The 15,325-nt window shown below is 38.6% G+C and overlaps 1 protein-coding gene across 4 annotated transcripts in view; it reads right to left on the reverse strand.

Moving 5' to 3' along the window:
* PRKG1 (protein kinase cGMP-dependent 1) overlaps positions 1–15,325 on the reverse strand; it is an 869,388-nt gene that overhangs the window by 191,634 nt on the left and 662,429 nt on the right. For all 4 annotated transcript variants that reach the window (XM_038411702.2, XM_038411700.2, XM_043518662.1 and 1 more), the window contains one exon: positions 250–327. In XM_038411702.2, coding sequence (XP_038267630.1) covers positions 250–327 — 78 coding nt within the window. The remainder of the gene's footprint in view (positions 1–249; positions 328–15,325) is intronic.

A 15,325-nucleotide genomic window follows, 5' to 3' on the forward strand; every position in this document is an offset into this window, starting at 1 on the left:
TTTCATGAACCAAAAAGTATTCATTGTGAGTACGTGTAAAACAGTGTGTGAGAGCTGCCTTTGGGGTGTGAGTGGATTTTTTATTTAAGGTCATTCTTCCCAACTGACACTGTGCCAAGAAGTTTAATTAAATGTGAAATGTTGTAACCTTTGTGGCCCTGCAAGAAAAGGATTGATTGACACTGCATTTCCAGAGTTACACCATCACTGTACATGACATTTGCTTTGAAAGGGGTGACAACAACTTACCTTTCCTTTGCTGATTATAAAGAAAGTGTCCCCTCGAGCCCCTTGCCTGATAATGTACTCTCCATTTTCATAGTGCGTCTGTGGAAAAATTAACAAGAACAAAAGGAATCAGGCTGTCACTCAGTTTGCAGTCCAGCAGTTTCACAAGATAACTCTTAGGGAGGCAGTAAGCCTGAATGAGTTTTATCCAAGCCTGACATCTGTCACAAGTTAAGAATTACCCTATGTCAAGAAATATAACAGTGAAAAATAAATCACTTTGTCTTGTCCATTTTTCTTATTATTTTGTTAGTGCCAGCTTTTGTCTGGATGCCTTATCCTCAGTCCTCAATTCCTGTATCCTAATGGAACAAGACACAGGAATTTTTCAGAAGAACATCCAGTACAAAACAAAACTATGGTAATAAACTGCTTGTAACAGTGGTCCTTTTCCATATATTTTTATTTATGTTTGTGGTGTTCATCTTATTTTATACTTTTGTTATCAGTGGCTTTATTTAGGAGTTATTTTTACTTAAAATAAGTTTTATTATTAGTCTTGATTTGATCCCCTGGTTTATATTAAAATTCACTAATAATATTCTGTCCTATCCAGTCAGAGTGAGTGTCAAAAAATGGGCTAGATGAAATTCCTTGTATTACACCAATTTAATAATAAAGGGGTGAATTTAGACAAAAAAATAAAATGTTCCAAGCTAAGTCCCTAAATCCATATTTAGGCTTCTAAATAATTGGTATGATTTTCAGAGGTGTTGGGTGTCAGCAGATCAATAACAGGCAAATGCAGAGGTAAGTCAACTTAAAGCATCCCTCCTAAAATTTTGACCTAGATTTCCCACAGGTTAAATAAATGGTGGTGACCTTATCAGGCTTTTGTGGTGAATGAGACTAGGACTTTTCAGCTTGGAAAAGGGGAGACTAAGGGGGGATATGATAGAGGGCTATAAAATCATGAGTGGTGTGAAGAAAGTGAATAAGGAAAAGTTATTTACTTGTTCCCATAATATAAGAACTAGGGGCCACCAAATGAAATTAATGGCAGCTGCTTTAAAACAAATAAAAGGAAGTTCTTCTTCACGCAGCACCCAGTCAACCTGTGGAATTCCTTGCCTGAGGAGGTTGTGAAGGCTAGGATTATAACAGGGTTTAAAAGAGATCTAGATAAATTCATGGAGGTTAAGTCCATTAATGGTTATTAACCAGGATGGGTAAGGAATGGTGTCCCTAGCCTCTTTTTGTCAGAGGGTGGTGATGGATGGCAGAAGAGAGATCACTTGATCATTACCTGTTAGGTTCACGCCCTCTGGGGCACCTGGCATTGGCCACTGTCGGCAGACCGGATACTGGGCTGGATGGACCTTTGGTCTGACCCAGTATGGCCATTCTTATGTTCTTAATGCAGTAGTGATTACTGTATTCAGACCTCTTGTGCTCCCCCAGATAGCAATATGAACCTTTGAAATAAGTAAGTTCTAGTGAACATGTTATTTGAAGACTGCAGCAAGGCCCAGCTTGCCAAATCTGCTGTGTACTCAAAGTAGTATATCAGCAGAAGTATAGGTGGAAAAGACCTTGACTCAAAGTGAAAGAATTTATTTGAACTAATCTGAACCTTCAAAATTTGCTGAGGTTTGGAACTATCCTTATTTTTTCCAAATCAGTTTGTTGATCTATCATTTTCATCCTCAGTCTTTTTGGTCTCCCTTGAACTCAGGTAACAACACTCTACCATGAAAAGATATTTTAGGATTCATGTAAAATACTGAATATAGCTGAAAAAAAATCTTTGTTGTGGAAGCACTTGATTTAGGAGCAAGTAAATATAAAGTAAAATAGCTCTGTGGTAGGAGAGGCAAGTATGCATATCTAATTAAACAATAATTCAATTGACAAAGATATTTTATTCCAAAAAAGCAATTAGTTTGAGTCTACAGAGGTTTGTACAATGTTCGCATTGATTGATCATGACAAAAATGTTAGAGAAAACTGAAAATGTTAGCATCAGAAGGTAACTCCAGTTTCTGAATATCCGTTACAATCTAAAGAAAAATATAACCAAAGAGACATTCATTTATGGTGAGTCACCAATGCTGAATAATTCTCATGACTCTTCAGGAAGGGAAAGTCCATGGAAACATTACTCTGGCTGTGTAGAAGGCCCTGGCTTCTGGTGAGTCTCTCATGAGCCTCTGGATTTGGGAGCAGAACTCCCTTCTTGCCCCCCATATGGCAAAGTTGGAAGAGCAACAATCTTCAAGTGGAATCCATGAAACTCTGGAAGAACAAACTCAGGAGCTCCCGGTCCCTGACACGGCTTAATGATAGGGATTTTGAATTCATAAAGTTTTGTGTGAACAACCTGAAACCCTTGAATGGGTCAATTTTATAAAGTGCTGAGCACTATTCTCTGAATATCTAACCCTTTTATGGTGCCTCAAGACAGGCACCCAAAAATTGAGGAATATCACTAGTCACTGAAAATACTGGGCAGAAAGTTTCCAGAACTTCTGGATGGGAAGCTAATCTTCACCATGCAACTGGTGCACTGGATCCCTGTTAAATCTGTGGACAGAAAGACTTAAACAAAAGTACCAAGAAAGATGTGATCTTTCCTCAGCCTTTGAAAGGTGGTGATGAAAGGTGACTGGGATGAACAATCACAGGACATCTAAACATGTAAGCAGATTGATTTTTTCTAAAAGAGCTTTTTACCTGCCTCAAAGAAATATCTCTCTGCTAAGGAATGCTCAGGTGACAGGTGACATTCTCGTAGCACAGAGGGTACTAAACAATTGCATTTAATCCTAATGTTTCCTATTTATTGTGATCCTCCTATCTGCCTCTAATCCTTCAGCTGTCTATTGATCATATACCTTCAAACTCCTATCCCCCCTTGCTCCCTCTCTCATCCCCTCATTGTCAACAATCTCACTGTTTCTATGCTCTCTGTCATTTGTTCAATATTTTCTTGCCATTCTGAGTGCATCATAGTTCATCTTAGAAGTCTGACAAACACCTTAACTCAATATGACAAAAGCTAAACTTAAACTTTCCTCTCAAGCGCTTTTGTTTCACTCCTTTTAATAAACAAAATAAATAACATAACATCAACAACAACACCTACCTCTGAAAAGTGTTTTCATCCACAGATTTCAAAATGCTCTAGAAAAGAGGTCAGTATCATTATCCCCATTTTACAGATAGGGAAACTGAGGCACAAAGCAGTGAAGTGAATTGTCCAAGGTCACCCAGCAGGCCAGTGGCAGAGCTTCTGAGAACTTCTGAGTCCTAATCCTGTGCTCTATTCACTAGGACACACTGCTTCTGCATCAACCTCCCCATTACCAAGACTCACAAGCTAGTTGTCATATTTGACTCCTCCCTATTAATTACCCCCACATTCAGGCTTTCTCCAAATCCTGTCTCTTCAGGCTCTCCAAAATCTCCCTTACTCTCTCTCTCTCATCTGCTGAAACATAACTGTCTCTTGCCTTCTTTATTATATCATCTTTCTTTGCAACCTTCAAAGCACTTCAGTCTCTAGGCCATCCAAAACACTGTAGCTTTTGCTCTCTTTGCATCCTGATCATTGACTCCTCACTGAATTCTATCATTCATTGGCCTCCTATATCTTTCCACATCAGTTTCAGTCTTGTTGTTTACAACCTGAGGCTTCTATATAGTATTCATGCTGCTTAATCTCATCCCTTGTTTCTATCTTTCCAGACCTATGCTCTCCCTATAGTTTCTTTTGTCTTCTCCTCTCACGCTTGACTCCATGTCTTTTTCACACTACACTACCCAAGAATCCGCTCTTTCTCAGAATTTTCCACTTCTTATTATTAATCAACTCTGCTCATTCTCATGCTTCATTTTTTTAATTTTACTCTTTCCATTTATTTAGACTATATGCTCCTTGGTGCAAGAATCTGTGTAAAGTGCCATGCTCCCCTATAATGTTATATAAAAGAACAGAACTAATAATGATCTTCCTCACCTTTCTTGTTAGTCAGGCAAGTTAAAATGGTAATATTTGCTCACCATGTATATGGGAGTATTATTCAACATGACTTGAACTAACCAACAAAACACTTTTTATAGCTGGTTCATATGTGTTACGTTACCATTAACATTTCAGTTTCATCTACAGAAAACCAACGCACAGACAGTATGGAAACAATATTCTGAATGAAAAAGTATGAAAATAAAGACCTGAAAGTTTTAATGGTAACAGATGTAGAAGCAATGAAGTCTGAATTAAAAAAACAAATAAAATAAGAGGAAGGAGAACAAGCAGGTTTAATGACAGGTTTCAGAGTAGTAGCCGTGTTAGTCTGTATTCGCAAAAAGAAAAGGAGTACTTGTGGCACCTTAGAGACCAACAAATTTATTAGAGCTACAGCTCACTTCATCGGATGCAGGTTTAATGAGGTTGTCATGTCTTAGTCACCAGCTAAGCAGATAAAGAGACATAGTCACCTGACATTTCTGCTAGGATTGTTATTTGTCTACACTTGCACTAAAGGACCTAATTTTTAACAGGTCTTCTCTAGTAAAAATTTTAGAGAGTCTATTTGGAAAGGGGGCCTTTAAAAATAAACAAACATTCAGCATTTATAGACTTCTTTCTTATCTTCAAAGCCCATTACACACATTAAGTAAAAATCCCAAACCACCAGTATGAGGTATGTAAATAAGTATTAATATTCACATTTTATGGTTGGAAAATTGAAGCATAATGGTTATCTGACTTGTCCAAGACCACAAATAGAGTCATCACCAGTCAGGATTAAAATTCCAAAGTGTTTGACTTCCAGACCCTGCCTTACTCCAGAAAAGAGTATTCTGCACTTAGACAAGAAAATTGGATCACACAGTAGCAGTATATCAACGATTGTATTTTTCAGAGGGCGCCACCCAGGGTGAAGAGAGCTAATTCACCCTCTTGTATATATTGGTATGAAACCTGAGAGTTACTTAGGAGATTAAGGTATATCTCCTAGGAGGGAGAAGACTCCAAGACACACATTGATCAGAAAATGAATTTTAAAATGTTATTCAAGCAGGACTTAGGAAGTAAATACATTAAAACTGTTTTTAACAACTTGGGCCAATTTCTGCAAATAACTTCATTCCTGAAGTAGTTCCAGTGACAAATGGAACTACTTGTGAGATCAAGCATTATTTGTATGACTAAAGGTTTGGAGGATCAAGTCCAGAATTTATGTATTTTCCCACATTATCTCAACATGGGCCAAACTAGAGAGAGCATATGCATTCACACAATACTTCTCCCACGCAATGTGTGAACACTCAGGCTCTACCTCCAGCCAACTATGTGCCTGTCGCTTCCTAACTCTAGGGAATCCAGTGCCATGGAGTGCTCTACAAAGAGTCTAGGAGAAAGAGGTCATAGTGCTCTGGAGGCAGATGATGTCCCTTCTTTCCACACAGAGAAATTTAATTGGATTACACTGTATACTTGATGCACTACTTCCAGGAGCTAGATAGGAGGGAGTTAGCGCTGGATTCCAGTTTAGCTAAGGAGCAGGAGAAATTAGAAATGTAGGCTGTTAAGGTTGGTTCTCTGGAGAAGAGTACAGCAGCCAAGGCCCAAATAGCTGGGAAGATGAGCCACTGAAGTTAGCTACAAGCTTCCCCTTCCCTAGCTGGGCAGCCTAGACAACCATGTGATGGCTGAGGCCCATGGAGACAAGTCATCTGAAGAAAACAGCAAAAAGTTGAAATTAGTCCATTGCTGAAATAATAATTGACTAATTTTATATACCAAGAACCATGAATGTGTGTTTTTGTAAGCATGGGACAATAGGGATGAAGGTTATCTCATGGAAATAGAATAATTTAGCACTGCTACATAACTTAGTGTGTTTTGTCACAGAAATTGGTCTGATGGGGGCCGGCAGTACACGGATGGCAGAATTTAGCCCAACGCAGAACAAGTTAAAGCAGAAGTGTGATTATCCCAGAGGACAGTAGAATAAATAAGTGAAGTTTTGAAGAAGGAACAGGAGCTTCTTCCCTTAAGACAGGAGTTCTCAAACTAGGGGTCAGGACCCCTCAGGGGGTTACGAGATTATTACATGGGGAGGTCACGAGCTGTCAACCTCCACCTCAAACACCGCTTTGCCTCCAGCATTTGTAATGGTGTTAAATATATAAAAATGTGTTTTTAATTTATAAGGGGGGAGGCGCACTCAGAGACTTGCTGTGTGAAAGGGGTCACCAGTACAAAAGTTTGAGAATCACTGCCTTAAGAGAACTTCAGAGACAGATGCTCCTCTCAATGGCTTTTCCATCAGGAACAGTTTTAAACATGCTTTGCTGGCTTTCTGTGTGTTTTGAAAAATATTTACAAACTGTACACATGGGGGGGGTGGGGGATATGACCCTCCCCTAGGCAAAAAAATACACCCAATGTGTCCATCATTCAAGGGGATAGCCATGTCACATAATGCACATGTTTTAAAACCTGGACATTTTGATTCATTTCCTAGGGTTGATCGCCCCCGTAGTCAGGCAGCTAGCTAACAGAAGCCTAACACTACCTTTATTTATTTGTGGGTGGGTGTTTGGGTGTGTTCGCGTGCATGCATGTGCAGCAACAGGCTAGAACAAAAATATAAGAAATAAAAGAAAGTAAGTACAGTAACTACAGTAACAACTATGTAATAAGAATCTACAGTAGCTAAAAGGACACTGACGCTGTCCAGTCTCACCGTCCTGGGTGGTAAAAAGGAACTGAATGGTGACAGTTAGGGTCATTCTGCCCTTTATGCCATTGGAAGGGTAGCATGAGTCATGCAAAATGCAAACTTAATCCTAATGGACACTGCTGGTTAAAAGGTTCTGATCTTCTGAGCATGGGATGCATGCATACCAAGAATGAGATCCATGTGTACAAATACGTAAAGAAGAAAACAAAGAAACATTAGACAATATGTTTCTTCCTAATAAAGTGACCAATAAGTTTTTTCATTGTTTGATATTTTTTTTAGTTTCCCTTTATGTACAATGAAAAAGGTAAATAAAGTCTCCAAAGAGTGAAGTTTTCAGCTGTTTTGGATTCCTCCTATAATGTTAGTGGTTTTTATTTTAAGTACTGTAGCATCCATTGCAGGAATCCCATTGTGACAGATGTCCTGGGAAGTGAGTCCTGGGAAGTGTAAGGAGTTCATGACATTATATTGAGATGTGTCATACAAGCATGGACTTCTGGGACAATCGCTATTGAGTGGGAGAATCCCTGGGAAGTGGTTAATGTGAATTCCACAACTCCAGTTATGCAAAAAAAACCAGTTATTGAAGCTATGCCCTAAAGAGACGGCCTTTAACTGGATTCAAGTAGACTGGATGCATCCGATGAAGTGAGCTGTAGCTCATGAAAGCTTACGCTCAAATACATTTGTTAGTCTCTAAGGTGCCACAAGTACTCCTTTTCTTTTTGCAAATACAGACTAACCCAGCTGCTACTCTGAAACTCTTACTAATGGAGCTAACCAAATCACTGCTTTAAAATTAATACTCTCAGAAATTAAAACTACATTTCTTTTTATATAAACTAACACATATATATGACCTCATTTTTAACAAGGATCCAACCTGGATTCCAATCTCACAGACACAATTTGGCGTCTGTAATAAAATGCAGACATATAATTATGTATCCGCACAATCTTTTGAACCTGCCACTGCACCCATTAAGAAGGCTAATTATTTGTCTGTCTGAATAAATGGGTATAATCATTTAGTTATGCATCTAAAATGGTCAACTTCAGCAGTTGGTACAATTAACTGAGTCTGTAATTCTGTACCTACAATCAATTCTGGGGTTAAAATTGTCCATAACTATGGAGGCTCATCACAAAATGTAGCCCATTAGTCAGGAGTACATAATTCAGAAGATGTATCAAACCACTGATTTGAACACCCTGATTTTAGGAGAGAAGGATTGTTTCAAAATGTGAACTATATATATAATCGCTCTAAGTGTTCAGCATTCAGGGTGAAATCCTAGATGCATTGAAGACAGTGGAAAATGTGCCACTGATTTCAACAGACCCAGGATTTCAACCTTAGTTTTGTGCACATATCTACCTCTCTAAATTTTACCACCAAGTTCTGAGAAATAGCTTAGGGCTAATCTGCACCAGAATCGCTACAGCAACGCAGCTGTACTGAAGTAGCACTGCTAGTGCAGATGTGCTATGGCAAAGGGAAAGAACTCTCCTGTCAGCATAATTACTCCACCTCCCTGAGTGGCAGTAGCTTTGTTGGCGGGAAAAGCTTCTCACCGATATATCACTTCCACACCGGCGCTTAAATCGGTGTAACTTTCGTCACTCGGTGGGTGGCTTTTCCACATCCCAGTGACTTAAGTTATATCGAAATAAGTGCTAGTGTAGACCTGCCCTCAGTCTTTTCTCTTGTTCCTGAGCCAGCATATCTATTATAAACTGTTCTATTTACAATAAATAGTTGTGAAAGTTACAGTATTTTCAAATATCTGTTTGCATATAATGATATAAAATACAATAAATGGACTTGCACACCAAAATGCTTCCCTATTTAACTGAGTTCTGAGCTAGAAGACACTAGAGGCCAAGAGTACAGCATAGTGCCAGCTACTTATGAGCACTGCCAAAGAAAACTGTTTTGGAGGGGTCCTGGATACTCATCCCAATGATTATGTTTGTGTTCTGAGGGAGGTTAGGTTTGATTAGCTATTCAAGCCATTGGATGGCTTGTCCTTAGAAAACCTCAATAATTGGTAATCCTGATTTATATTAACCATATGTAAAATAATTATCATTTTTTCCAAAGAACAGTATAAGGACATGAGAGGTCAGAACACTTGCAAACTCAAAACAATACTAGCAAAACCAGTCCAAAGTTAATGCAGTGTTAACATTGCAGAATTAAAACAACGTTGGAAAATGCAAAAGGTAAGTTCACAATAGCAACCCTTGAAACTCCATTGCTTATCCTATCCTATACTATACACTACAGATTTACTTACATAAAAATCAATATATTAAGCTAAATATTTAAACAGGAATAAACAGGAAAAGAAAATACTGTGTCTGAGGAATATAACCAAAGGCTTGTCTATATGGTGAGGTAATGCGCTCCACCAGGATATGACTACTAAAGCGCACTAACTTCTTATCTATTAATTGGTCGGTCTAGATCCTGCTAGTACATTTTAACATAGTACTGTTTCAAACAGCACTATATTAGAGTGCACCAGCAAGGTCTACAGGGATGAACTAATCAGTAACATATTAATACCACTGTAGAATGCATTACCAAACTCATGTAGATAAACCCCAAGTTAATCTTGCTATTGGAAACAACATTTTTCTTTTCTTTCTGTGATTTTTAACTGTACAACCTTAATATTACATAAAAACCATTTTTATATGTTTTGTATTTAATTTTACAGGGAAAAAAAGAAAATTGCTTATACTTAATGTCATTTAAATGGATGCTTTCAATTTCAATTTCAATTTACAGTGGCTGCTTGACTGGAAATATCCTTCTGCAATCATTTTGCTAACAGGGCCATTGCAGACTGGTTACACTGTGATGGCTGTGTCTTCACAACAGAAAAATACAGCAAGTTATGGTGGTTTTAAATGAAAGCTCAGAGTTTGCAAAATAATGCAGAATACAGCAGAAGTCCAGAGACACCTTAAACATAGAAGATGAATAAATAAGCTTTTAATAAATAATGAATAAGCTTTTTTCTCTTCATCTGCAATTAGCTATCTCCTGCGGATATTTTTTGGATTTTGCTGTGTTTATTTTAATGACACAATTACGATAATCCTCATGCAAATTGTCCCAGAAGAAGCTCCTGTACCTCCTAATTTAGACAATGTGAATGTGCAGTGACTTCACAAAGGGAACCAGGTGGGAGGAGATTGGGCTTTTTCAAACTCTGCTAAAATCTTGTTATGTTCAAGGAGTATGCTCAGAAGTGATTTTTCAGTGCTTTTAATTGTTTTCCCCATATCTCAAATAAATGCATTTCTTATATAAAATTATGTGTACTCAGTTTCAAAAGTCAGCCATTTTTAATGCAAAAAAATGTTCACATTTGGGGGGGGGGTTAAGTGTATATTTTACTCTTCCGAATGCTCCAAAATCTGAAAGGATAAATTAAAATAAAATGAAATAAAATAAAATAGTAAATGAATGCATCTTTAGTCAAAGACAAAGCATAGTACTATCGATAGAAAAGGTTCACGACTTGATATATGAAAGTATATATAAAGAAAAGGGGAATTATAGTTGTGACTTCAAAACATTTTTCATTATAAGTGGCCATTCCCAGCAATCACTGTATTATATGAGTATATGTATAAATATGTACAGTATAAGACAAAAAATATATTAATCAAGACCTCAAAACAACGAGATCTCCATTAAAGTAGTGATCATTGTGTTCATCTCAAGCCTGATATCATCTCCCCATCAAAAGGGTAAAACTAAAAGCTCATAACAACACAATTTTATTCCTCTCAAGTAAGAAATAGATTGCCCCCTCCCCCCACAAAGTGTGTCAGTCAATAAATCTTCCATCAAAGGGCTTTTAAGATCAATATTAACCCTTTGCAACCTAGAAGAACCATAAGCATAATTTACACGTAGGTCATTACAAAATGATCCTTGGACCCAGCCTGTCTGTCCTAAGGTTTTCTATAGTGCCCATCACTGTAATATTTAAGTATGTCTCTCCACAAAAGACCCAGTTTACTTTAGGCCTGGATGTTGCACACATTTACAAAAGAAATATTTTATACTCATTGGTCTAGATCTTGTGAGATACAGACTAGCTCCTCTGAGATGCTCAACCCACTCCACAGGGGTGTATGGTGCTGAATTCCTCATAGGAGCTGCTTAGCATTTCACAGAATGGAGTCCATCTTTTGTGCTAAAAATTTACTGTAGTATATTTTGAAAAAGTAATGGAAATTTTAGTATAAGACTCCATTAAAGCACTCTGAGTGAAATGCACCCGTGTAAAGAGTGCCAGCATATAGCTTATGATGCAAGGGTGAATTCCATCCTTGGTGATTAAATCTTTTCTAAGTAGTAGTTGGATTTTTGCGAGAATTATCAATTTGCAGACTGACACAGTCAGAAATGGTAAGGTTCTCCTGTGTTATCTAGAGTATTAGTAGCAAGCTGCACCAAAGTTTGACGATAACTATTTTATTGAGCCCTATATTAGCTTTTTGTTATCTCTGGACTGAAGCTGCAAGTCCTTAGTCAGGGAAAACTCCAGATGAAACCTAATGAGGTGAAATAAAATGGGTTATAAAAAGTTGTATACAATACTTTGGCTTATTATGTCTAAGCACATCAACCTCAGCCTGGACCAGTCCACACAAGAGATCCACTTCCTGGACACTACGGTGCTAATAAGCGATGGTCACATAAACACCACCCTATATCGGAAACCTACTGACCGCTATTCCTACCTACATGCCTCTAGCTTTCATCCAGATCATACCACTCGATCCATTGTCTACACAAGCGCTACGATATAACCGCATTTGCTCCAATCCCTCAGACAGAGACAAACACCTACAAGATCTCTATCATGCATTCCTACAACTACAATACCCACCTGCTGAAGTGAAGAAACAGATTGACAGAGCCAGAAGAGTACCCAGAAGTCACCTACTACAGGACAGGCCCAAGAAAGAAAACAACAGAACGCAACTAGCCATCACCTTCAGCCCCCAACTAAAACCTCTCCAACGCATCATCAAGGATCTACAACCTATCCTGAAGGACGAGCCATCGCTCTCTCAGATTTTGGGAGACAGACCAGTCCTTGCTTACAGACAGCCCCCCAATCTGAAGCAAATACTCACCAGCAACCACACACCACACAACAGAACCACTAACCCAGGAACCTATCCTTGCAACAAAGCCCGTTGCCAACTCTGTCCACATATCCATTCAGGGGATACCATCATAGGGCCTAATCACATCAGCCACACTATCAGAGGCTCGTTCACCTGCGCATCTACCAATGTGATATATGCCATCATGTGCCAGCAATGCCCCTCTGCCATGTACATTGGCCAAACTGGACAGTCTCTACGTAAAAGAATGAATGGACACAAATCAGACGTCAAGAATTATAACATTCAAAAACCAGTTGGAGAACACTTCAATCTCTCTGGTCACTCGATCACAGACCTAAGAGTGGCTATACTTCAACAAAAAAGCTTCAAAAACAGACTCCAACGAGAGACTGCTGAATTGGAATTAATTTGCAAACTGGATACAATTAACTTAGGCTTGAATAGAGACTGGGAATGGATGAGTCATTACACAAAGTAAAACTATTTCCCCATGGTATTTCTCCCTCCCACCCCACCCCCCACTGTTCCTCTGATATTCTTGTTACTGCTGGAATTAGCCTACCTGCTTGTCACCATGAAAGGTTTTCCTCCTTTCCCCCCCCTGCTGCTGGTGATGGCTTATCTTAAGTGATCACTCTCCTTACAGTGTGTATGATAAACCCATTGTTTCATGTTCTCTGTGTGTGTGTATATAAATCTCTCCTCTGTTTTTTCCACCAAATGCATCCGATGAAGTGAGCTGTAGCTCACGAAAGCTTATGCTCTAATAAATTTGTTAGTCTCTAAGGTGCCACAAGTACTCCTTTTCTTTTTGCGAATACAGACTAACACGGCTGCTACTCTGAAACCAAGATTCTCAGTGAGTATGCATTACAGCACCCATGAGGGAAGGTAAAAGTTGGCACAATTTATTTCCTACATTAAAAGAGAAATAAAATGTGACCTCACACTGAACTTACTTTAACCTTACTCTTTTTTCTTGCGGGGGAGGAAGGGACTGCAAAAGTAAGGTGGTGGCTGGGACTGGGCACAGTGATCAACACACTTTTATTAAGATCAGAGTATGAGGTCCAGATTTCTACTCTTGATAAATATTATAGCAGCTACTCACTGTGACTCCATGTTTCCAAAAGGGTTTCCATTATAATCCACCTTTGCACACACTCATACCTTACACTTAATGGGATTTTTTTCTGAGTAAGGACAGCAGTATGAGGCCAGGTGAAGGACAATCCCATTTCCCTCTTATTAGGAAGACTTTAAGTCTACTTTTTTTAGCTCTGAACACCCACTCTAGAGCGTATGGGAGGTGCAGGGAGCAGCCTTTTGTCCATTATGATTGTCTGAGCCTATTTTGTCATTCAGCAGCCTCAATAAAAGTTTCTGTTGCAGCATACTGCATCAAAAACTGAGAAGCTTTTAGTACTATGTCAATGCTTGGCCAAGCCTAAAACAGAAGCCTTCACTCCTTAGACCATCTGCATAGTTAAACTTAAAAAAATACCTTATTTTTCTCCAGCTGGATTCTTTTTACTTTTGCATTTATATTCAGAACATTTTAAAAAGATGAAAAATAGGCTTTATGTTTAAAATTCAATGTAGCACATGTCAGCTGCATAGTGGTTGGGCCAAAACATGTTGCAAGGTCAAATAAGGGGAACAAAACTACAAGGCTAGTTTTGAAGTTATTAGCTTCACATACTGCAGCCAACTGCTCTGCTAATAAGCCACAGGTTTGCACCACATGAACAGGTGATGGTAATGTGGTTGTGATGTCAGTTCTGAATATATAATCCATTTATACCAAGATATGTTGTGGATTTTTTTGTACGTTTAAATGTGTTATGTTACTGGCGGTTTAAGAAATATTTAAAGGCACACTGACAAGGCTCCAAATGTAAGCAATTTTCAAAATATTTGGTTTCTGTTATGTACATCTCATCTTAAATAATTTATTAACTCTTCAGAATGACAACTGCAGTACTGATAAAACATCGAACTTTCTTTTCCTGAAGACTCCTCAAAAACAAGCTCAGATTACTGAGTGTCCTCACAGTTATATTCATGAGGGATCACATTGCACATATTCACTGTCAGCATTGACTGTGTTTCATTCCTGTGAGCCAAAAGGGTAGCGAAATATACTGCAATCTTGCACTCAAGCATTTGAAAGGCAAAATTATTATAATATTTCATTGCTCTGCTAGTTCACCCTATAAACCAAATTGCAGTTGGGGAAGGGGGTATTTTGGCCTTACAGACTCGAGTGTCCCTTCGAACATCAACTAAGTTTACCCCTCCCCTCCACCCAAAAAAGAGAAGAATAGAAAAGTTAAATATAGGCAGGGGATAGATGGTATTTGGACAAATGTGGGCTCAATCACAGTCTTTAAAATATCACATAAGGGGCAATACAAAGCCTATGGCTGCAGAGAGAACTGTGAGTGGGAAAACTCTCTCCTTAGCACACAGGAGGAGCATGCCGGCTATTATATTTCTTGAGGGGTTGGGAGCATACAACCTCCTCATACCTGAGCAGCTTAGTTGGCCATTCTGTAGGGGTTACGGCTCCTAAGCCTGCTCCCTCAGTTGTGCCCCAAGGGATTTAGGTAGATGGCAATCCCTGCATTCTCAGGAGTACAGTGACTGCCTTAAAACTATACAGGAGACAAAGTGGGTGGCTTCTTGAACCCCCTGCCCCATGCACCCAAGTAGCAGGTTGGCACAGTCTGGCCCATGATAAGACTGGTCACTATGATTTGTATGAGGCATAAATATTAGACTCAATCCTGCCACTTCAAGCTCTCATTAACTTCAGTGGGAATTCCAGTGAATGGAACAGCAGCAATTTAGGGCCACAATCTCTCTCCCTCTCACAGTTGGCACTAATTATTCTCCAATAACTTTATTGTTCTCTTAAAGGATTATAATTCCACTGATCTGCCTTAAAAATAAGATTGGTAGCTCCACTCAGGAGAGCCTACGTGCACATTAAGATTAAAATTTAATATAAAATAATGTTTGAGTACTCATTTTTGTGAAGCTTCTGAAGTAAACATTTTATTTTAATAGTGCTTATTTACTATGGCTTTCTCATGCCCTAGAGTAAAACAATGGAGCTAAAAATAATACACATATTCAACATTCCCTCATCAAATCACATTAAAATCTCA

Source organism: Dermochelys coriacea, chromosome 7 (assembly GCF_009764565.3).
Source record: "Dermochelys coriacea isolate rDerCor1 chromosome 7, rDerCor1.pri.v4, whole genome shotgun sequence".
NCBI classification, from domain to species: domain Eukaryota; kingdom Metazoa; phylum Chordata; order Testudines; family Dermochelyidae; genus Dermochelys; species Dermochelys coriacea.